This window comes from Heterodontus francisci, chromosome 12 (assembly GCF_036365525.1).
Source record: "Heterodontus francisci isolate sHetFra1 chromosome 12, sHetFra1.hap1, whole genome shotgun sequence".
In the NCBI taxonomy this organism is placed as follows: domain Eukaryota; kingdom Metazoa; phylum Chordata; class Chondrichthyes; order Heterodontiformes; family Heterodontidae; genus Heterodontus; species Heterodontus francisci.
Window position 1 is genome coordinate 71,177,338 of NC_090382.1, and position 25,273 is coordinate 71,202,610.

The window sequence follows — 25,273 nt, forward strand, 5'->3', positions numbered from 1 at the left end:
AGATTTGTGAATACTAAGGGAATTAAGGGATATGGGGATAGTGCAGGAAGGTGCAATTGATGTAGGAGATCAACCATAATTGTATCGAAAGGCAAAGCAAACTTGAAGTGCTGAGTGGCCTACTCCTGCAACAACTAAGCCATTGCATCTCATGTTCTTTGAACATATCAAAGTGTTTTACAGTCAATGGATTACTATTACGTAGGCAAATGTGGCAGCTAGGTCCCAGAAATGGCAAATGGATGAATCACAAGATAATCTGTTTTTGGTGATATTGATTGAGGGAGGAGTATAGGCCAGGACATTGGGAAAACACCCCACCACATTTTTTTTGAAGTACTAGGGATCTTTTACATAATAAAAACAGAAAATGCTTGAAATACTGGAAATAGTTTCACTGTGCTAGTTGATAGACCTCAATTTAAAGTCTCATTTAAAAGATGGCATCTGTGATGCTTGCACTCCCTCTGTGTGCACTGAACTGCCAGCCCAGATAATGTGCTTAAGTGCAAAATTCCCTATTTTTTATATATATAACATACACAGACAGACACATGTAGGATTGGGATTTGTTTTAATCTCCTAAGATTAGGGTTTTTTTTCCTTATAGACAGCTTGTAGATTCTTACTCTAACTAGAAGTAAAGAAATGGATAAAGTTGTGCATTCCCAGGATGCATTGGAGTTTAAAGTGTCAATTTTGCCATTTAATTTTTGCTGAAAGTGCAGGATGTGTGATTCATTCCTCTTGATTTTTTGTATGCGGCCACAGTGTGGAACAAGACAGTCAAGGCAGTCTTGAAATAGGAAATGGGACAATGGCCTCAAGATGATTACTTACATCTGAGATGATAAACAAGTTAGCATCTGGTCTTTTGAAGGAAATATCCAAATTCTAGGGGTCCGGTTCACAATAACACTTGTCAAGCCATAATGAATCAGCAATGACAGTACTCCTGAGAACCAGCCTATAAAGATCTTGAGCTTTCCTTAACAATTTGTTGAGAGAGTCATGTTCGAAAGGATCAGCAAAGGTTGCATGTCTGTCTGGGAAATGCGGCAATATTGTTTATTTCTCTGTATCTACTGCTCAAAGGCATTGCGTGTGCCTGGACTTGACTGAACACAATAAACTGATTTATTTAAAAGCATATTTGGCATTGGATTTGAACATTGGATTTGATCTTACATAACTGTATACTGGTGCTTAAACCTACAATCTTCTGACTTACAGCTGAATGAGCCAAACTGACAATAAAGGAAGAGTCAGCAATGAACCACAAGAAGGTTGTCGCTTGGAAGCAAAGTTACGAAATTCTAAAGATGAGAAAGCAAAACCATTACAGTCATCATTCTAACCGAGCAAGATGTCTAAAGGGTCACCTTAGTTGGATCGGAACAAAGAATGTGACATGTATCTTTCAAAAGGATAAGCATAGCTAGAACCCATGCATGCTCCCATCTTATCTGGAGGAAGTATGTGGAGTTAAGTAGGAAGTTGCTCAGTGAACAATTTCAGCCAGGCGGTGTATGGGGGCTATTTGTGTCAGCGTCTAACTGGGAAGAAATAGAGGTCCCAGAAACCACCTTCATGAAGGATTGTGGAAAGGCAACGGCTGGATTGGGGCTGCAGAATCTGAAATAATCAAAGTGACATTCGGTGTCAGAAGAGTCATGGATATAGATGGATAGATACTGGACAAATGGGGAAATAATAAAGTTAAGGGAAGAGAAAATTAGTTTGGTAGGGCAGGAGCAAGCTGAAATGGTTCCTGTCTGCATATCATGAGGAGAAGGAGGAGGCAGAAATAGACTGTGCAAGTTAGAGGTGTACATGGATAGGCTCTTTTTATTTCTTTCTGCTTAGTTTCATGCATTTAAAATCCCAACTGATTAAACTATGAACACTTAACAGTAAAGGATAGATAGTGAGAACAAAAGGCATTTCTGGTTCAAGTGATATACTTACAGAAAAGGAATTAACTTTGGGTTGGATAAACTAATAGAATAAGAACACTATGATAGTAAGCACAACTACTTTCTTTTAATATTAAAACATAGTACTGACCAGAACAATAAAAAAATCCAAACAATTCCAAAAATTCTTGAAGTATGACATCTTGTATTTGTACAGCTCTATGGCTCCTTGGAGCATATAGTTGCAGATAAATAAACAAAAGATAATTTCACAGGCAGCCAGAAAGTAGTCGAAGTTAGAAACATATCGTAGAAGTTTGACTGTGAAAATGTCAGAGGAAGAGATGGCTCCACCAGTTGCAGGAAATTCCACCAGCAGCCTGGTATGCAAGCAAGTTATAAGATTCAATTACTCTGGAAGAACTGAAAACAAGATTTACTTATTTGAAAACTAAGTTTATAACACATTTACAGTACAAATACAACATACATCATTTACCTGAGCATTGTGCACTCCTACCACTAAATACATCTATTTTACCCATGTTTCCCTGTGCTGAGTTTGAGTTCTAGGAGATCAGAGTTAATTAGATCACATTTACAAACAGTTGTCTTGGCTTTGTGGATATAGGACCATAACAATCAACGGGAAAAAGAGGCAGAACAGATGCAAAACAATGAAATTGGTATTAAAGATGAATTACAGATGAATTGCACATGATGTGAGTTTAATAATACAAGATATACTTTTTGATTTCAATGTGACATAAATGTACATTAAACTATGGAAATATAATGTGAACTATAGTCATAAAATATTCAAAATGTTTTCACAAACCTGATTGTACAGAACAAGTTAACATTTGCATTGTAGACTGTAAAGTCTATGAAGACAGCTCTACTCCCACTATCAAGCCAAAGTTTTGATTTAAGGTGTTTAATCTTCTCAGAACTGGCATCTTTATTTCTCTCTAACACAAAAATGTAACCACCATTGCCGTATGTACTAATTCTACCCCAATGCCACAGCTCGAATTCACTATTAGGGTTACGGTATTCCCATCTGTTGGTATTTTTAAAAAGAAAAACAGACATAAATCAACGCATCCAATGAAGCCATAGAAATATGTATATAATTGCTCTGACAACCTAGAGGATAACTTGCAGTTTATTACAATGCTATAATACTTGGATGAATAGGATGTCAGAACCTGTGAAAGAAAAGAACATGGATTGCAACATAATATTAAATTTACTGGTGCCATCAGTTCTTATTTGGTTCATTTCTATAAGTTTCCTATCAGTTTTAGGAAGACTTTCTGTTAGTCAGATGGGAAACAATTAATATCATTCTATCATGCTCTTGGAGATGTGAGATACCATGTTACCTTCATTGTCTCACATGAGCTGCCCCTAGTGTCTGATAATGCTTGAATTGTTTCTCCATACTAAGTGACATGTCATAGAGTGATTTACAGCACAGAAGGAGGGGCCAAATTATAGCCTGCACCTTAACAGAGATTGATAGTCTGCAGCTGGCAATCCTTCAGGATAGAGTCTCAGAGGACTAGTCTGTTTAATAAGCCTCTAGCTCCGGTCATTTGTAAGATTTAATGATGTTAAAAATGTGCTTAATGCTTGACATAGAATTTATGTCGTACAGAAAACTAAAATTTTTAAAGAGATATAGGGCTGAATTTTATTTTCCTGCCACCAGGACCGGCGGTGGACAAAGAAAATGGTGGCACGTTCATACCACCATGCTGTGCAATCTAGCACGCGGCAGCTCATTTAAATATGTAGGACAGTCTGCCCCTCCATTCAAGTACTGGGGGCGGGCTCTGCGATGCTGTGAACAGTGTCAGCTGCCTCTGTGCGACATTTTTAAAGGGCTGCCAGATCTGCATATTTGAACCCTGTAACCACCCCCCACCACCCCACTACACTGTAAATAAATTTCTGACCCGTACCCTCCAAATACAATGAAAATAAATGGCTGCTCCGTTCCCCACCAAAACACTTACATCCCCACAACCGCCCCCCCAACAAATGCACAAAGTGCAGAGGTCATCCCTTCCCCCCACTCCACACTAGAAATGCAGAGTTGACCCCATTCCGCACCACCCCCTCCCCCACTTTAAAAATCCTAAGTTCCCCTTTCCCCACCTCGGTGGCGCCATCTTTTCTTGGACAGGAAAGTGAAGGCACACGAGTGCTGGCCGTCGCACGGAAGATCCTGGACAGCCGGTAAGATTGTGGTGAATGGTATTTCAATGTATTCATTTTCTTTATTTAAATATTTAAAGTTGGGTCCCCTAGCTGAGCGGCAGGGGGCCGCCATGGAGCCTTGCCACCACCAGGAAGATCAGGCCTGGCAATCCTGTCGCGGGCTCCATGGCAGGCCGCTACGATCTTCCGGCACCCTCCACCACCCTGGAGCCCAACGTAGGGAGCTCAACAAAATTCAGCCCATAGTGTTGCCCATATTCTGGACAGGTAGGTCCAGAAACCGGAGGAGAATGCCTCCAATCTTACAGTAAGAGATACATCAGGCACAACACCAATTTAACTTTGATTCAGTTGGTCAGAGTTTATTGTTCTTGAGTCATAAGTATGTGAATTCAAACTGCACAAAGGAATTGATTGCACATTACTGGTACTTAAGTGCAGTGTTGCATTGTCAAATGTGCCAGCTTTTAGATCAGATGTTAAACCAAGTTTCCATCTGCCTGTTCTGTTGGATGAAAAAGATTCTATGAAACAAGTCAATAAAAGAGTATTACATCTGATTGATGGGATCTAATATCTCTAGGGATCAGTACAAGGGCCTCAGCTTTTCACTATACAGTTGCACATCCAAGTTTGCTGGTGGCACTAAGAACCACAATAAGTTGTGTAGATGGGAGAAGATGACACCAAAGGAACATAGATATATTGGGAGTACAAAGCTATGGCAGATGGCATTCAATGTGAGGAAGTGCAAGGTCATATACTTTAGATTGAAGAAAGGCAAATCAGAATATATTCTTAATGGTGAGACACTAGGAATCTCAAAGAGCGAAGAGAATTAGGTGTCTGTGTATACAAATCGCAAAATGTTAGTGTGCTGTGTCAAAAAGGCCAATGGAAAGTTGGCCTTTATCTTAAAAGGTATTTGAATTCAAAAGTGCAGAAGTAATACTTCAGTTACACAAAGGCTTGGTCAGATCCCACCTGGTGTCATCCGTTTAGTTTTGGGCAGCACACCTCAGAAAGGGTATATTGGCCGTGGAAGGGCTATAATGCAGATTCACCAGAATACTACTGGGGCTTAAAAGGTTAAATTATGAGGACAGGTTACATAAAATTTGCTTGGATTCCCTTGAGTTTTGAAGATTGATGGGGGATCTAAACAGGTTTTAAAATGTTAAAGGATTCAATAGGATAAATACAGAGAAACTATTCCCTCTGGGAGAATTCAGAACAAATGGGTACAATCTTAAAATTACAGCTAAGCCATTTAGGAATTCTTCTTCACACAATGGGTAGTGGATATCTGGAACTCTCACCATCCAAAGGGTTAAGGATGCTGGTCACATAAAATTTTCAATTTGATAGAGTTTTGTTGGGGAAGGGTACTGAGTGATATGGATTAAAGACAGGTTACTGGAGTTGAAATAGAGATCAGCAATGATCTGACTAAATAGCAGAACAGGCTCCAGGGATGCATGACCCCCTGGTCTGCTTGTGCTTGTGCTTTGTTTAATTTATCATGGCCAGTGTGAAGTACACTGCAAAGCTGCACTACATTTAAGCATCTGGGAATGTTTTACTACATTAAAGGTACTATATAAATGCTGTTGCTAAATTAAAGACACTACATAAATTCAGGTTCTTACTTTCTACATACTAAAACAAAATCTGTCTGAAAAGTTAAAAAAATGTGTGTATATAAAACTTACTCTTCTCCAGTTTTAGGGCCAAATGGTGATTGATCCTCAGTTCCAAAAGAATAAGTATCATAACAGTCTGTAACTAGCTTCCGAAAATATTCATGAACAGAACAACTATTGTTGTGCACCCTCAACTGTCGAACTTGAGGGCGTCCTAAAAGGATATTCTCATAGAATATGTAGTTCTGGTCTTGATACAAAGGTTGGCCATTGTACCATTCTTTCCAGTAAAGACTATCCAGGAGTGGCCCCTCTGCATACTGTAAATAGTAATTTTATGGAATTTATAATTTACCTGAAATGCATTAAAATTTTTCACTTTAAAAACAACTTTATTTTTCCCTATCTTTGCTACATGGATTCTTGTGCACAGTAAGTTCCTGTTTATAACAAAACTTAAATAATGCAGACTCAATATTAGCCAGCTGCATATTTAGACATTTTGGACACACTGGTTCACAGGGTTCAATTGTTCCTGAAGTAACAATCAATAATAACCATGATGATGCAGCAAAACTAAGTTCATATGATTGTAATGAACTTTTCAGTTCGATTGTCCTGTCTGACTTAGATCGAGTGGATGGTGCATGGAGTGTCTGTTCCATCCACCTGCCCAATGCAAGCAGTAGGGAATCTGTGGCATTTTTGTCACCAGGCAAATTTAACTGTAATTGGTGAGCTGCCAGCACTGATTATGCTCTTTTGATAAGCAGTTTGCCAATTGGAAGGGTGAGGAAGTGGAAGGGCAGCCACAACATAAAGGTAGCCTGCAGCCCATAAAGCGAAGAGCACTTCTTGATGAACATAGGGAATTGATTTTTTGAAAGCATGACTTCAACTGGACCAGATTCTCTGATACAGTGGCGGAGATGTTCTTAGAGAAAGTCAGCAGCAGGAAAAAGTCCTCCCCTCCGATAGAGATATGCGCAGACAGATTTCTCAGCAGCAATGGAGAGAGATGGCTGAGCAGGTAAACAACACTATTCCCAGGACCTTGCTGAAGTGCAGGGGAAAAAAATGATCTTACAAAGACTGTGAAGGTATGGCTCCTCTTGACATCATTCTTACTGTCTGTACAGCCCTGCACCATCCAACTTCAGCTCCACCATTATCGATCCTTCTGTCCTCTGTTTCCTCTGTGTCTCCTCCAATTATAACCAAACACTTAAATACAGCTCCTTTTGCTTGCACTAACATCTTAAAATCCTACTACAGTCACAACTATGCCACCTCAAAGAATTGCTGCTTCTTCCACTCAACACTAACCCACATAGTCATAGAGTCATATATGGCACAGAAGGAGACCATTCAGCCCATTGAGTCTATTCTGGTTCTCCGTAGAGAAATGCAGTCAGTCCCACTCTCTTGCTCAATCCCCATAACCCTGCAATTTTATTTCCCTCAAGTGGCCATCCAATTTCCTCTTGAAGTCATTGATTGTCTTGGCTTCCACCACCCTTCTGGGCAGTGAATTCCAGGTCATTACCACTCGCTGCCGAAAAAAAGTGCTTGCTGATATTCCTCCTGCATCTCTTGCCCAGAACTTTCAGTCTGTGTCCATTAGTCCTTGTACCATTAGTTAAGTTTTTCCTTGTCTAAATTATCTAAGCCTGTCATAATCTTGTACACTTCTATTAAATCTCCCCTCAATCCTCTTTGTTCTAGAGAGAACGAACCCCGTTTTTTAAACCTAACCTTGTAACTAATCCTCTATCCCTGGAACCATTCTGGGAACTTTCCTCTGCACCCTCACATCCTTCCTAATGTCTGGTGTCCAGAACTGACGCAATAGTCTAGTTTGGGGCCTAACCAGAGCTTTAAAAAGGTCCAGCATAACTTCCCTTCTTTTGTACTCTATGCATCTTTATGAAACCCAAGATCCTGTATGCTTTCCTAACCACTCTCTCAATATGTCCTGCCACCTTCACAAAGTTCACTGCACATGCACCCCCAGGTCCCTCTGTTCCTTCACACTCTTTAAAACTATGCCATTAAGTATATATCGCCTCTCCCTATTCCTTCAGCCAAAATGCATCACTTCACAGTTGTCAGTATTAAATTACCATCTGCCACCTGTCTGCCCAGTCCACTAGCTTATCTATGTCCTGTTGCAGGCAGTTCATATCATCCTCACTGTTTGCCACACCTCCAAGTTTGGTGTCATTGGCAAATTGAGATTCTACTCTGCATTGCAAGATCCAAGTCATTTATATATAGCAAAAAAAGCAGTGGCCCTAGCACTGGCCCTTGGAATACCACTGTCTACCATTTCCAGTCTGAAAAGCAACCATTTACTATGACTCATTGTTATCTGTCCTTAAGCCAATTTTAAAAATCCAATTGGACACTCCTATTCCTTAAGCCACAATTTTGTTTACCAACCTTTTATGTTGTACCTTGTCAAACGCTTTCTTAAAATCCATATAAACAATATCCACTGCATTCTCTTCATCAACATTCTCTGTTACTTCATCAAAAAATTCAATTAGATTAATCAAGAATGATCTGCCTTTTAAAAATCTGTAATGGTTATCCTTAATTAACTTGAACTTCTAAGTGTCTGATTTTTGCCGGTAATCGCCTCTACAATCTTGCCCACCACTCATGTTAAATTAACTGGCCTGTAGTTGCTGGACTGTCCTTACACCCTTTCTTGCATCATACATTTGCCACTCTCAAATCCTCTGGCACCTCCCTGTATCCAGGGAAGACTGGAAGATTATGGCAAGTCCTGCTATCTCCACCCCACTTCCTGACGGACTTTGGATGCAAGCCATTTGGACCAGGTGACTTCTCTACCCTATGCATAGCCAGTCTTTTTAGTACCTTCCCCCTCAATTTTTATCCTATCTATTGCCTCTACTCTATCTGCTTCTACAGATATTTTGTCAGATTCCACTTCCTTAGTGAAGACTGATACAAAGTATTCATTAATTATATTAGCTTTGCCCTGTACCTACAAGCATATAATACCCTTTTTGTTCCTAGTAGGCCTAACTCCACCTCCTACTACTCGCTTACTATTGACTTGCCGGTAGAAGATTTTTGGGTTCCCTTTATGTTGACTGCCATTCTATTCTCATATTCTCTCTTTGCCAGTCTTATTTTCCTCTTCACCTCCCCTCTAAACTTATTGTATATGGCCTGGTTCTTACTTGAGTTCATGTGACCTGCATCATACACCCTCTTTTTTTGTTTCATCATAATCTCTATCTCCCTCGTCATCCAAGGAACCCTGCTTTTGGTTCCCTTACCTTTTGCCCTTGTTGGAATGTACCTAACCTGCACCTGAAGCATCCCTTCCTTAAAGATAACCCATTGTTCCAATACAGCTTTTCCTGTCAGTCATTGGTTCCATTCTACCCTGGTTAGATCCCTTCTCATCGTGATGGAATTAGCCTTCTTCCTAACTAGACATTCTACCTTATTTGGTTCCTTGCTTTTCTGCATTACTAAATCTTATGATACGATGATCACTCTTACCCAAGTGCTCCCCAACAGACTTTTGGTCCATTTGGCCTCCCTCCTTTCTAGTTGGGCTGAGAACATATTGATCAAGGATGTTCTCCTGAACACAATTCCCACCTTGCCCTTTATTCTAAAATTATCCCAATTGATATTTGGGTAATTAAAATCCTCCAACATCACCACTCTATAGTTCTTGAACATCTGTGATTTCCCTGCAGATTTGCTCCTCTATCTCTTTCTCAATTTAGAGGCCTATTGGATACCCCTAGTAACATGATACACTTTTTTTGCTCTTCAACTGTAACCAAAGGATTCTGTCCTTGTTTCTTCAAGGAACCACCCCACCCCCCCCCCCCACCCCTTTCCAAAACTGCAATATCTTCTTCCCTAATCAGTACTGCCGCCCCACCTCCCTTTTTCCCTGCTCTATCTTTTCTGAACTCTTTATATCCTTGTATATTAAGCACCCAGTCCATGCCATTTTTAAGCATCTACTATTATATAAAATTACATGGAACATGCAGCACAGAAACAGGTCATTTGACCCAGGCTTCTCCTAGATTCCCTGTTGGATTTATTGGTGATTATTTTATCATGGCCTCTAGTTTTGGACTCGCCCACAAATGGAAAACGTTTCTGCATGTCTACCCTATCAAACTTCTTCATAATCTTAAATATTTCTATTGGGTCATTCCTTGGGCATTTATTTTTACAGAAAAGAGCCCTAGCCTGTTCACTCTTTCCTATTAGGTATAATCGTGCAGTTCTTTTATGATCCATGCAAATATTTTTTTGCACTTCCCCTATCCCCATCACTCTGTATAATAGCAAGGCGTGAGACATCTGATGGACCTAGCAAATGGTGAGCAAGATAAGGGGAAGCAGTAGCAGAGTAGTCAGTATAATGCACCACCAGATTATCATGTTGTGTGTGTGAGTTATACAGATAAATAGAGAAAAGGAAGGGAAGAAAACCAGATATCCTATGGTGCCTGCCCGATACCCTGGCCACATTCATTTATTTAATTAACTGAATTCATGGGCTGGATCTTCAAATCGGGCTGAGTGCAGGACCAGCTGCAAGTGCGATTTGAATATCATGTTCTCGGTGGTCAGCACAGAGTCCTGCTGCCTGTAGAACGCAATGCTATTTTCGGGAACAGATTGGGCGCTCGCCTACAATTAAGTGCCTGTTCAGGCAATTCATCAAGGCAGTGGGCTTGAATGAAAGAGCCCAAAGGGATTACATATGCCTTGGACTTTGGAGAAGTTTGGACCTGTATAAATCCCAATCTCAATCTGCTGATTTCTCCTCCATGTCCATGGGGAGAATAATGTAACTGTTTGCTCCAGCAAACACAGCATCAATCATCTGCTTAATGTAAGCAACATCTGCAGATTGACTGATGTTGCTGATATCCCCTGTCACTGCCTGGAAGAAGCCAGAGGTAAAGAGGTTGAGGGTGGCAGTGATCTTGACTACAACAGGCAATGTTTTTTTATAGAGAAAGATGTTCTGTTGCTCCGGCAGTTGGTTGAAGATCTGATTGCAGGACTCTATGACTGACTCCCTAGAGAAGCTCAGCTTCCTTATACACTGCTCCTCAGAAGTGCAGATATGTTATTGTAGGCCTATATACATTGTTAGGAGGCAAGGCTTCCTGTAATTCTATTTTATCTCCCTGCAGCTACAGCTCTTTGCTCCTTTCTCCTTCTGCTCCTGCTTTTCCTCCTCCTGTTACCAAAGTGGAACTGCCAGAAGGGACCACATGAAAAAAGTACATTGCAAGAAGACCTCTAATTATCTACATTTAATACAAGCACTTTGAAATGGTCTAAGCAGCCAAAAGCCATTAAGTAACACAAGTATTTTACTCACCTGACAGCAGCTGAGTAGCCCTTTAAATGTTACTATAAATGGCCATCTTTTAATGAGTACCATCCGCGCTTTTTGGGCAGGATTAGGATCTGATGGTGACAATGCATGTGTAGAAGAAAATGCCTTTTTGACAACATAATTTGACCCTAATTTACATATATTCATTGGGCTTTCTGTTTAATGTGGAATCTCTGGCAATCTAAAATCTGCCTGAAAATCGGAACGGGTGTACAACCATGGTATGTCAGCAGTTCTGTTTCATGTGACTTTCATCTTGCCACCATCTTGTACCTCTTCAGAAGTACATACTCACAGCAATATGCAACTTTATGAGAAAATACTGAAAAAAACTTTTAATCAGTAAGTGTGCTGCCACTTAACATTTTCACAGTACACATTTGCCAAGATACTATATAGCTCCTGTTTTAATATAATGAATATTTATGTAAGTTATGGGTCTAACTGGACATCAGGCTTGTAGCTTCATTGCTTACATGATAAGTGGCTAAACCTACTTGCATAAATATCCCACACCAGAATCCAGGTGATTTAGTTTTAGAGATACAGCACTGAAACAGGCCCTTCGGCCCACTGAGTCTGTGCCGACCATCAACCACCCATTTATACTAATCCTACACTAATCCCATATTCCTACCACATCCCCACCTGTCCCTATATTTCCCTACCACCTACCTATACTAGGGGCAATTTATAATGGCCAATTTACCTACCAACCTGCAAGTCTTTTGGCTTGTGGGAGGAAACCGGAGTACCCGGAGAAAACCCACGCAGACACAGGGAGAACTTGCAAACTCCACACAGCAGTACCCAGAATTGAACCCGGGTCCCTGGAGCTGTGAGGCTGCGGTGCTAACCACTGCGCCACTGTGCCTAGACGTCAAGGAACAGAAATGAGAGCCTTGATTGATATTTAAATGAAAATACTAGCATCAGACATACTCTTTTCATAATGTATATTTAACATTTTTAAGTATATATATTTGAACAAAACATTAGGAATGAGAAAAGCTCATTCGGGACAGCCTTGCTTATACTATACTGAGGATGAGGGAGCTATAATACTGCCTAGATCACAGTTCCCCCTCACCATTTTCTGCTATTTTGACGGCTGTGTTTGCTGACAATACAACCACTAGATGGCACAGTACTGGCACATGTGCAAATGCAGCCTCATCCACTGAAACGTCACAATCTGTGACGGCCCTGGCAGCTGCCAGTAATAAAGATGGCGCTGCTCAATTTGTCACAAAATGTATACGCAACCTTAAGCCCAAATCCCCACAGTGGCTGTGATCGCCACCTCCATCCCACCCCCAACAGTACCTGTGCTACTACAGAATCAAATAATCATATTGTAAGGCATATTTCAATTTGCTCTTTGTATGATGCTTATTATTTTAACATATTGGGTTTGGAAATAGATTCATGTGGCTTATCCTCTTGCAAAATTACAGCAGTGCAAATGGATTCTGAGCTATAATTTAGATAGAAGCCATCACGCTTTGTTTCACTGCTCCCTCCTGCACCTGTCTGCTCGCCGCTTTTCCCCCCTCAGTCATTCGCTCCCGCCCTTGCTGCTTCCCCATCTTGGGCATTCGCTCCCCGCTCTCCACCCCCCCCCCCCCCCACCACACACCCCGCACGGCCGCTTGCTCCAAGCCTCGCCGCTTCCCGCTTCTTGGCCACTGGCTTCCACATCGCCCCCATCACTCCTCGGCCACTTATTCCCCACCTTGCTGCTTTGGCGGCTTGTTCCCTGCCCCCTGCTGCTTCTTTGGGTGGCATGGCGGGGAGCGATCGGCCAAAGGGGGAAGCGACGAGGCCGGGAGCGAGTGGGAAAGGGGGGGGGAAACGCGAGGGCGGGAGCGAGTGGCCGTGGGGGAAAGCGGCAAGGCCTGCAGCGAGCGGCCATGGGGGCTAGCAGCGAGGGTGGGTGCGAGTGACTGATGGAAGATAGCGGCAAGTCAGAGAGTGAGCGGCCGAGGGGGGAAGCGGCAAGGCCTGCAGTGAGCGGCCATGGGGGCTAGCGGCGAGGGCGGTTGCAAGTGGCTGATGGAAGGCAGTGGTGAGGCGGGGAGCATAGAAAACATAGATACATAGAAAATAGGAGCAGGAATAGGCCATTCATCCCTTTGGACCTGCTCTGCCATTCAAAAAAGATCATGGCTGCTCGTCTAATTCAATACGCTGTTCCTGCTTTTCCCCATATTCCTTGATCCCTTTGGCATTAAGAAATATATCTATCTCTTCTTGAATATATTTAATGACTTGGCCTCCACTGCCTTCTACGCTCGAGAATTCCACAGGTTCACCACCCTCTGAGTGAAGAAATTTCTCCTCATCTCGGTTCTAAATGCATACCCCCTATCCTGAGACTGTGACCCCTGGTTCTGGACTCCCCAGCCATCGGGAACATCCTCCCTGCATCTAGCCTGTCTAGTCCTGTTCGAATTTTATTTCCCATTCCAGCCCCATTCCTGCATGCGATGATGTTTTAGAACACATGCGCGAGTTTGTCCTGGCAAGCTGGGTGCTGAGGTAGGCTGCGCATGCACAGCACCACAGTGGCAGAAAGAAACCGTTCTGCGCATGTGCGCAGCTGGGAAGGCACTGATGCTGTTGGCGCTTGGCTGCATTGTCAGGAGTCACTTTGATTTTAAAAATCTCCTTTTGCAGGGTGTGAAACTAATGTTCGTTATGACCATTAGTGTATACAGGTTTCTGAACCAATTTAGGCACTTGGCTATATCTTCCCCTACAACAGCCACCACACTCCAAAGTAATTCATAAATGAAGCATTTTGAGAGATACAAGACACTACAACTACACTACAACTATGAAATGCAGAGGCATTGCCTCTAAGTTGTTCTTTTCAGCTGTATAAGTAACACATAAGACAAAACAAACTGCTGATGTTATTGATGTTTTCCATTGAGTCTATTTGGAGTGGAATTAAAATTAGGAAAGTAGATAAACGACAAAAATGGGCCGTTGAGTCCATTTATGTCTTGATGTATTATAACTGCACAATCACTATTTGGGCACCAATGACATTTTGACATTTGGTGCCAGCATAACTAAAAATTATAATATGGTGGGTGTACTCGGGTATGTTTCATTAAAAATTATCGAATTTGCATTTTGCAAAACTTTCTAACTTAAAAATGAAACAATATTTTTAGTTGCATTCTACTTTTGTTGATTTTTGTAAAAGAAATTCTGACCTGGAAGATTACTTAGAGTAGCTAAGTTTAGGGGGAGTACTTTGTGTTCAAGCTACTTTCTATTTTACAGAAGAAAAATATACAGTATACCAGAGCTTCTTTTTAAGTTTTGTAAAAATATTTTATCATACACATGAACATCCTCAAGCTGGATCTGCAACCTTGATATACCACTCTGCAGCTGCTGCTCCTAAGTAGTGTCTTCATCTACTCCAGTTTACTTTGATAGGAGACAGCAGAGGCAGGACTTGAAACCAGCTTGAATGCTGCTGGAATCACTAACTGAAGGAAATGACGCTATAGACTGGATACTCTGTATCCCAAATGCCCTTATATAGTTTCCCAGGGTCCTGCAGCTCTTAAGAATCTCCTCATGACAGTCTGAAGGGCCTCTGCTGTTTCACATGGAACAACTCAGGTACATGAGCACACTCTTGATGCTGACACTGGATGGTAGGGGCGTGGTGGAGATCGGATTCAAGCATTTCCATGCAGCTAATACAATTTAAAGTTTTACAAAAGTATTAAAAAATTTGAATTTTTTTCTATATCATCGATGAGTACTTTGATCAATAAGTGCTCCTCTAAGGCTTACCTTCTGCTTAAAGCAAATCTGCTTTTCTCAACTAAAATAATCAAAAGTTACTGTTGTTTCAGTTATTAATGCACTATTAAAAGACCATGGTCAGAGCATGTATTTTGTTTAAGAGACTTCTTGATACCTCCCAGAAATCCACTATGCTGTTTATCGACTTGAAGTTTATGCCATTGACAAAAGAGGTGGTTTCTAGGAAGAGGTTAGACATAACTTTGGTGAAGAAATACATGTTGGAATTTACCATTCCAAAGGTCACTGCAAAAGAAAGAAACTGTGAAGTTGTATCAGACATCATCAATAATGGCATGCATACCAGACAGTGAATTCCCATACTCTAATGTAAGGAGCAAAAATTAGTAATGCTTTCTATCCTGTCATGTGACTCACATACTGCAAAATCTACACAATAGTATCTTTGTCTTAAGGCACTCTGCCTTCTTTGAAATTCGAACTTCAGCTAATTTCTGCATCAAACATTACGATGGTAATTATGAGAGCGCATTTCCTCACTTTATGCATTTTATTTATAGATTTTACTTCAGTTTTTTTGCTGCTTTACTTGATAACAGCATAAGGATTGAATCCATAGTTAGTGGGAGTGATCTGGCATCCTTACCTTTGATAATGACATTTGTGTGCTTTTAGCACTCATTTGCCTGCCAAGTCATTTAAATACTTAAATAACATTTTAAAAATCCTAAGGATATTTCAAAAAACACTACAAATATCAAAACTTAAAAATGATTCAAATCTGCTTAAAATAACGTTAATAAAAAAAAGTGCTTACCTCGTTCTTATGGCTTTCAGTGATGGAGCACTCCTAACCCATTTTGGGGCAGAGTTCCAATAGGGCAAGACTTTGTCCCCACATCATCCAAATCTGACCCCCGACCAATTTTCCTGCACTGGGAGTCATTTTCAATGCTTGCTGGGCTCCTGAAGGGATTTGCACAGATGTGTGGGAGCCTGCCATTGACCTGAGGAAAGTTCCACTGCAGCACCACAAGAACTAAGAATGGATTTAAAGGGGACGAGATGCCTGGTAGATGGCAGACACTGCAGCCTAGTAAAATTGCAAGGAACACTCATATTGCTGCTGTCTCCGTAGGAAAACAGATCAATTGAATGGCAGGGGCATGAGAAAACTCGACATTGCAGGTTGTGAAATTTGATGGATATCTTCCGTTGGTGCTTGTAAAGACCTAGCAACATATAAATAAACACAGCAGTTTCCTTGACAGCCACTGACGGATCCATCATGAAGATAGTTCCAGGTCTGGCTGCAGGATTGTGCTCTGTTCTGGGACATCTCATTGGTGAATCAGTCAACGCGTATAGATTTCTTTGGACAGGTCTAGGTATGGGGTCTAAAAATGGCGGTTGAGTAAGGACAGGTTCTAATTGATCACTTAAGGTCTTGAATTTCTCATACTTCTCTGGAATACTCATAACTCCTATAGAGCTTCACCTTAAGAAGCTCACAATAAGTTTTTAGTTCTGGCTGAGCAGTAACAAAGCAGTGAAATAGGTTGAACTGAACACAGCAACTACTGGCTAACACTCTTCTTTTAAAACGTCTACTGTTTAAGAATAAAGTCCTAACTAAAGAAAAGGGGCTCCACTGCAGTGCCGGTTTTATATGGGCCCTGAGCATTTGGACTGCCCTTCAGATCCTTAGACTAGAGGTACGGAGCGAACTTACAGCTGGGAGGTCAATTTCAGTGTAAGTGAAAAGTTAATTCCCTTTTGTTTTCGGAGGACCAGGGGACTGCTGGGTAAGTGAAAACTATATATTTGGGCGGTGGCTGTACCCGAGACACTACACGTGTAGTGTCTCCCACCCACCCTCCTCCTCTAACCAAAAAAAAGGACTCTGGTGTGCTGATAAGGTAAGCTTTTTATTTAAAAAGTTCTGTCCGTCGGATTGCTAAGCTAACAAGTTTTGACTTTTTTTGGGGGGTTTTTCAGTAGATTTGTTGGGAATTTAGAATAGTGGGAATGGAGGTTAAGGCAGTTGTATGTTCCTCCTGCAGAATGTGGGAGGTAAGGGTCGCCAAGAGTGTCCCTGCTGACTGCATCTGCGGGAAGTGCACCCAACTCCAGCTCCTCGAGAACCGCGTTAGGGAACTGGAGCTGGAGCTGGATGAACTTCGGATCATTCGGGAGGCGGAGGGGGTTATTGAGAGGAGTTATGGGGAGGTAGTCACACCTCAGGTAAAAGAAGTAGGTAGATGGGTTACCGTCAGGGGAAGGAGAGGGAACCAGCAGGCAGTGCAGGGATCCCCTGTGGCCGTTTCCCTCAACAACAGGTATACCGTTTTGGATACTGTTGCGGGGGACGACTTACCAGGGGTAAGCAATGGGGTACAGGTCTCTGGCACAGAGTCTGTCCCTGTTGCTCAGAAGGGAAGGGGGAAGAGGAGCAGAGCATTAGTCATTGGGGACTCCATAGTTAGGGGAACAGATAGGAGGTTCTGTGGGAACGAGAGAGACTCACGGTTGGTGTGTTGCCTCCCAGGTGCCAGGGTTCGTGATGTCTCGGATCGTGTTTTTGGGATCCTTAAGGGGGAGGGGGAGCAGCCCCAAGTCGTGGTCCACATAGGCACCAATGACATAGGTAGAAAGAGAGATGGGGATTTAAGGCAGAAATTCAGGGAGCTAGGGTGGAAGCTTAGAGCGAGAACAAACAGAGTTGTTATCTCTGGGTTGTTGCCCGTGCCACGTGATAGCGAAGCGAGGAATAGGGAGAGAGAGGAGTTGAACACGTGGCTGCAGGGATGGTGTAGGAGGGAGGGTTTTGGTTTCCTGGATAATTGGGGCTCTTTCTGGGGTAGGTGGGACCTCTACAAACAGGATGGTCTTCACCTGAACCAGAGGGGTACCAATATCCTGGAGGGGAGATTTGCTAGTGCTCTTCGGGGGGGGGTTTAAACTAATTCAGCAGGGGAATGGGAACCTAAATTGTAGTTCCAGTGTACAGGATGTTGAGAGTAGTGAGGTCAGGGATAAGGTTACAAGGACACAAGAGGGCACTGGCAAGCAAGAACTTGGTTTAAAGTGTGTCTACTTCAACGCCAGGAGCATCCGGAATAAGGTGGGTGAGCTTGCAGCATGGGTTGGTACCTGGGATCTCGATGTAGTGGCCATTTCGGAGACATGGGTAGAGCAGGGGCAGGAATGGATGTTGCAGGTTCCGGGATTTAGATGTTTCAGTAAGAACAGAGAAGATGGTAAAAGAGGAGGGGGTGTGGCATTGTTAATCAAGGAGAGTATTACAGTGGCAGAAAGGACGTTTGAGGACTCGTCTACTGAGGTAGTATGGGCCGAGGTTAGAAACAGGAGAGGAGAGATCACCCTGTTGGGAGTCTTCTATAGACCTCCGAATAGTTCCAGAGATGTAGAGGAAAGGATAGCGAAGATGATTCTCGACAGGGGCGAGAGTAACAGGGTAGTTGTTATGGGGGACTTTAACTTTCCAAATATTGACTGGAAATACTATAGTTCGAGTACTTTAGATGGGTCAGTTTTTGTCCAGTGTGTGCAGGAGGGTTTTCTGACACAGTATGTAGACAGGCCAACCAGGGGCGATGCCACATTGGATTTGGTACTGGGTAATGAACCCGGCCAGGTGTTAGATTTAGATGTAGGTGAGCACTTTGGTGATAGTGATCACAATTCGGTTAGGTTTACCTTAGCGATGGGCAGGGACAGGTAAAACCGCAGGGCAAGAATTATAGCTGGGGGAAAGGAAATTATGATGCGATTAGGCAAGATTTAGGATGCGTAGGATGGGGAAGGAAACTGCAGGGGATGGGCACAATCGAAATGTGGAGCTTATTCAAGGAGCAGCTACTGCGTGTCCTTGATAAGTATGTACCTATCAGGCAGGGAGGAAGTTGTCGAGCGAGGGAGCCGTGGTTTACTAAAGAAGTTAGTCAAAAGGAAGAAGAAGGCTTATGTTAGGATGAGACGTGAAGGCTCAGTTAGGGCGCTTGAGAGTTACAAGCTAGCCAGGAAGGATCTAAAGGGAGAGCTAAGAAGAGCAAGGAGAGGACACGAGAAGTCATTGGCGGATAGGATCAAGGAAAACCCTAAGGCTTTCTATAGGTATATCAGGAATAAAAGAATGACTAGAGTTAGATTAGGGCCAATCAAGGATAGTAGTGGGAAGTTGTGTGTGGAATCAGAGGAGATAGGGGAAGTGTTAAATGAATATTTTTCGTCAGTATTTACAGTAGAGAAAGAAAATGTTGTCGAGGAGAATACTGAGATTCAGGCTACTAGGCTAGATGGGATTGAGGTTCACAAGGAGGAGGTGTTAGCAATTTTGGAAAGTGTGAAAATAGATAAGTCCCCTGGGCCAGATGGGATTTATCCTAGGATTCTCTGGGAAGCCAGGGAGGAGATTGCAGAGCCTTTGTCCTTGATCTTTATGTCGTCATTGTCGACAGGAATAGTGCCGGAAGACTGGAGGATAGCAAATGTTGTCCCCTTGTTCAAGAAGGGGAGTAGAGACAGCCCTGGTAATTATAAACCTGTGAGCCTTACTTCGGCTGAGGGTAAAATGTTGGAAAAGGTTATAAGAGACAGGATTTATAATCATCTTGAAAAGAATAAGTTCATTAGCGATAGTCAGCACGGTTTTGTGAAGGGTAGGTCGTGCCTCACAAACCTTATTGAGTTTTTCGAGAAGGTGACCAAACAGGTGGATGAGGGTAAAGCAGTGGATGTGGTGTATATGGATTTCAGTAAGGCGTTTGATAAGGATCCCCATGGTAGGCTATTGCAGAAAATACGGAAGTATGGGGTTGAAGGTGATTTAGAGCTTTGGATCAGAAATTGGCTAGCTGAAAGAAGACAGAGGGTGGTGGTTGATGGCAAATGTTCATCCTGGAGTTTAGTTACTAGTGGTGTACCGCAAGGATCTGTTTTAGGGCCACTGCTGTTTGTCATTTTTATAAATGACCTGGAAGAGGGTGTAGAAGGGTGGGTTAGTAAATTTGCGGATGACACGAAGGTCGGTGGAGTTGTGGATAGTGCCGAAGGATGTTGTAGGGTACAGAGGGACATAGATAGGCTGCAGAGCTGGGCTGAGAGATGGCAAATGGAGTTTAATGCGGAAAAGTGTGAGGTGATTCACTTTGGAAGGAGTAACAGGAATGCAGAGTACTGGGCTAATGGGAAGATTCTTGGTCGTGTAGATGAACAGAGAGATCTTGGTGTCCAGGTACATAAATCCCTGAAAGTTGCTACCCAGGTTAATAGGGCTGTTAAGAAGGCATATGGTGTGTTAGCTTTTATTAGTAGGGGGATCGAGTTTCGGAAACATGAGGTCATGCTGCAGCTGTACAAAACTCTGGTGAGACCGCACCTAGGAGTATTGCGTGCAGTTCTGGTCACCGCATTATAGGAAGGATGTGGAAGCTTTGGAAAGGGTGCAGAGGAGATTTACTAGGATGTTGCCTGGTATGGAGGGAAGGCCTTACGAGGAAAGGCTGAGGGACTTGAGGTTGTTTTCGTTGGAGAGAAGGAGGAGGAGAGGTGACTTAATAGAGACATATAAGATAATCAGAGGGTTAGATAGGGTGGATAGTGAGAGTCCTTTTCCTCGGATGGTGATGGCAAACACGAGGGGACATAGCTTTAAGTTGAGGGGTGATAGATATAGGACAGATGTTAGAGGTAGTTTCTTTACTCAGAGAGTAGTAGGGGCATGGAACGCCCTGCCTGCAACAGTAGTAGACTCGCCAACTATAAGGGAATTTAAGTGGTCATTGGATAGACATATGGATGAAAATGGAATAGTGTAGGTCAGATGGTTTCACAGGTCGGCGCAACATCGAGGGCTGAAGGGCCTGTACTGCGCTGTAATGTTCTAATATAGAGTCTTAATGAGCCTATCACACATTGCATGCATAGGTTGCTAGTGCTACAGGCACTTCGTGATCATATTATGGCACATTACGACCAGGATTTTACAGGCTACCCCGAGGCGGGGTGGGGGGGTGGGGGTGCACGGAGAATCGTGACAGGTGGTGGTGGGGGGTGGGTGGTGGGACGGGGGGCCCATCACCTTCCCATCGGCCAGCAATCTTCCTAGGGGCGGGATTGGCCAATGACGGAGGGCCCCCACTGTAATGACTTTACCCCCTAGGACCCTCCTCCATTGGTCTGAACGAACATCTCCCCTGCTGGGGCCCCGCCTCACCTACCTCTATTCTGCTGAGCTGCTGGTTCTCTGATTGGCTGACAGCTCTTGGAGGCGGAATCCCTATCCCTTTAAACTTTGTATCAAAGAGACTGGAGGATTGCTCCAGGGGGCACAAAAAGACAGAGGCATGGTTCCCCGACCTTTTTGGCCCAGAGCCAGGAGCCCTGCCTCCAGCATAAAATCCAGCCCTACATGGAGGAGGTGTTGAGCAGGCCTCAGTGCCCAATGATGCGGGGCACGAGTATTCAATGATACAGGGCACTAGTATTCAATTCACAACTACGTTACGGACATCAATCATCACATTATCAACCTGTATATATCTTACCTAATCATATAAACCATCAAACTGTTTGAAATCTCATACAATCTAGCCCGAACCAGAATATATACATTACATTAGAGAATATGGAATGTGTTTTGATACTTACATATGGATAGATCGAACAGAAAAACTAAATAGATTAAAAACTCTCGCAGGGCAGATTTCATTCTTAAGTCCTTGTTTTGAACTTCATCTGATGGGAGATGAGAAAAAATCTATTCCATTTTGTTAAACTATTTTATTGAATTAGAATATTATGTATATTGTGAAAGAAACAACTGAACTGCAATGAGCCCTCAACCTCTGTCCAAAACTTTGTACCATATGGTCAAGAAATACTTAATGGATGGTGCAACGGCGAGACATGACTTCACTTTTGAGTCATGGGTTTGAATCCAGTCTGCCTGATTTCACACAAATCTCTTTTTTTGTCTGTTTGCTCTAAAGGTCCTATATGGGGAAAAAAGAAATAATCTACAGATTAGAAAATTTAAAAAAAGGAATGGAGTAGAGGAGCAAAGGGATCGAGGGACACAGGTGAACAATCATTAAAAGCAGCATCAGCGGTCAGCAAAGCAATTGAACATGCTAAAACGGCACTGTGATTTACTTCCAGGGGTATAGAATTCGAAATGAGTGTAGTTATGTTAAACCTATAAATGACCCTGGTCAGGCTGTACTTTGAGTACTCTGCACATGTCTCCATGCTATAAAAAGGACAGAAGCACTGGAGAAAGTACAAAACAATTTATAAGGATGGTACTATAACTAAAAGATTATGGCTATTGGGAAAGATTGAACAGGTTGTGGCTTTTATCTTTAGAAAAGAGAAGACTTAGAGATGATCTGATAGAGATCTTTAAAATTATGAATGGGTTGGACAGGGTAGATGTGGAGGGAATGTTTCCACTTGTGGGAGAATCCAAAACTAGGGGTATAAGTACGAATAGTTACTATTATATCCAATAGGAAAATATGGAGAAATTTCTTTACTCAGAGAGTGGTTTGAATATGGCATTTACTAGCACAGGAAGTGGTTGAGGCAAATAACTTGGATGCTTTCAAAAGGAAATTAGATGAGTACATGAGAAAAAGGGAATAGAAAGATATGCTGAAAGGCTGAGATGAGGTAGATAGACTGGGAAGACACTTGTGTGAGTGTAAACACCAGTGCAGACTAAAATAAAAACACAAAATGCTGGAAATACTGAATGGGTCAGCAGCAAGTGTGGAGAGAGAATAGTTGAAGTTTCAGGTTGATTTCAGAAACTCTTTCCATCTATTCCATCCCAATCCCCACCCCACTGCCTTGTAGCCTCAAGATCCTATTCGACTCCGAGCTAAACTTCCAACCTTCTATCTTCTCCATCATGAAAACTGCCTACTTCCAACTCTGCAATATCACCCAACTCTGCCATTATTTCAGCCCATCTACTGCTGAAATTCTCATCCAAGCCTTTTTCACCTCAAGACTCAACTATTCCAATGCTCTCCTGGCTAGCCTTCCATGCTCCATCCTCTGTAAACTTAAGCTTATCAAAAACTCTGCTGTCCCTATTCTAACACTAAATCCTGTTCACCTATCTCTCTGTCCTTGCTTATCTATATGGGCTTCCACTCTTCCAAAACATCTCATTAAAAAATCTCATATTTGTGTTTAAATCCCTTCATGATCTCACCCCTCCCTATTTGCAAACATGTTTAGTTCTGCAACACCCTGAACTCTTTATTCCATTACAATCTCTTATGCCTCACACTCTGGAATTTCCCGTTGCAGACCCTCCTCTTTGTTGATCACTCCTAACATCTCCTCCTTTTGGCTCTGCACCATTTTTTCCTACTAAATGCCACGGGGTGTTGTTCTAGGTTAAAGGCACGATATAAATATACATTTTTGCTGCTGAACTGAATGCACTAGATGCAATAGAATAGTGTTCATTCCCCAATAGTAGCATTTTTCACCTTGGTGTATAAAAGAAATTCACTCAAAGAAGTCATTTAAATAGGGGCACTGTGTTCATGGAAAATGGTTTGCTTTAAATAAGGCAGAAGAATTGTCATTTTTACCATAATGACATCTCGTGCAAATGAACGGATCATGTGTTGACATGATTTATGTCATATGTCCATTCTACCACAGTCGCTGTGAGGCAACTATGGAGTGACCTCTCCATGGCGCATGCCTGGGCGAATTTATGGAGGTTGAGAGTTGCCCAGTCGTCAAAACCCCCCTCTCGGCCTTTCTGGTGGGGTCCAAAGGAGTGCAGAGCACGAGGTTTGGCACCGGTATGGCTGCAGGAACTGCCGGAAACATGCCAAAGGTGACACATGACCGCCTACGGGGTTCCGCTCCGGATTATCTGTTAGGGTTTACTCCCTTAGCCTTGGTGTCTCCTGAGACGCCCACAAGGCAGTGGGGTTGTTAGGGCCCCTATACAGGTGTAGGATGATGCCGGTGGGAGGAGGGGATGCGAGGGGGAGGGGTGGAGGGGGAGTTGGGAAGATATAGAGGGAAGATGGCTCCTGGGCTGTAAGCTCTTCAACTCTATCCATGGCCATCTGCTCCCATTCCTAGTGTTTTCTCCCCCAATCTACCCTCTTAAACTGTTTAAACTCCCCTGGCTCTTTAAATCAATTCATTCTACCACAAACCCCCAGAAAAGGAGTGATTTTTTTTTCTTGGAGACAGTGTCCCGACAGATAACAACTTGCATTTATGGAATACTTTTTAACATAGTAAATAGCTGAAGGCTTTTGCAAACAAGACATTAAGAAAATGGATGCAAGCCAAGAAAAGAGAGATTGGCGGCAGTTAAAGAATAACAATAACGACTTTTGTGGTTTAAATTTCCATTAAGCATAGTTTAAAAGGTCTATTGAAAGATTAATAACAGCTCCTGTGTGGAATCCTTGCCTTTTCTGCCCCAGTTCTTTTTGGGGAGTTTAGAGGTCAATACCCTGAATAAGTGTTTCGCCATTAGTCACAGCTCGGAGGTTGAGGTCGTCTTCAGTGTAATCGATCACTCCGGGGTCCTGAACCACTCAGCTCTTGCGCTCGGTACATTTGCAGATGCGGTTAACGTTTATTCAGCTGTCAACGGTTTAAACCAGGGTTCTGAGTTTGGGTTCTATCTGGAATTCTTCCAGTGCGGGACTGGGGAATAGCTGCAACCATCACACAGCATGCGGCAACAAATCGCTGAATGCCTATTCCCTGCAAATAATACACGCTTAAAAATCCAACTACAGTATTAATATTTGCAGGCGAGATGGGGATATTGCTGCTTAAATATCAAAATTATCCGCCAAATAGAATAAACATACTAAGGACGGGAAATGTTTATGTTTTTATTATAGTAACAATTGCGTATCAAATCCTTTTAATTTCAATTTAAATCCTAATCCTTCTAATCATCTGTAACGTCTTCCCACTCCCATGCCATTACCTCAGGTGTCCCCCAAGGATCTCTGCCCCTTGGCAACATCATTTGAAATGCAGCACAGTAGCGCACTGCAACCTCACAGCTCCAGTGACCCAGGTTCAGTTCTGGGTACTGCCTGTGTGGAGTTTGCAAGTTTTCCCTGTAACCATGTGGGTTTGTGCCAGGTGCTCCAGCTGGCCATTGTAAATTGCCCCTAGTGTATGTAGGTGGTAGGAGAATGGTGGGGATGTGGTAGGGAATATGGGATTAATGTAGG

At 42.6% G+C, this 25,273-nt stretch overlaps 1 protein-coding gene across 1 annotated transcript in view; it reads right to left on the reverse strand.

Moving 5' to 3' along the window:
* The window catches only part of LOC137375708 (polycystin-2-like protein 1), a 36,266-nt gene extending 12,582 nt beyond the window's left edge, over window positions 1-23,684 (reverse strand). Inside the window, exons 1-6 of the mRNA XM_068043093.1 lie at window positions 23,642-23,684; window positions 21,681-21,767; window positions 15,163-15,293; window positions 5,858-6,108; window positions 2,755-2,979; window positions 2,068-2,296 (exon numbers count right to left, since the gene is read on the reverse strand). Coding sequence (XP_067899194.1) covers window positions 2,068-2,296; window positions 2,755-2,979; window positions 5,858-6,108; window positions 15,163-15,293; window positions 21,681-21,767; window positions 23,642-23,684 — 966 coding nt within the window. The remainder of the gene's footprint in view (window positions 1-2,067; window positions 2,297-2,754; window positions 2,980-5,857; window positions 6,109-15,162; window positions 15,294-21,680; window positions 21,768-23,641) is intronic.
* Window positions 23,685-25,273: the final 1,589 nt, after the last annotated feature.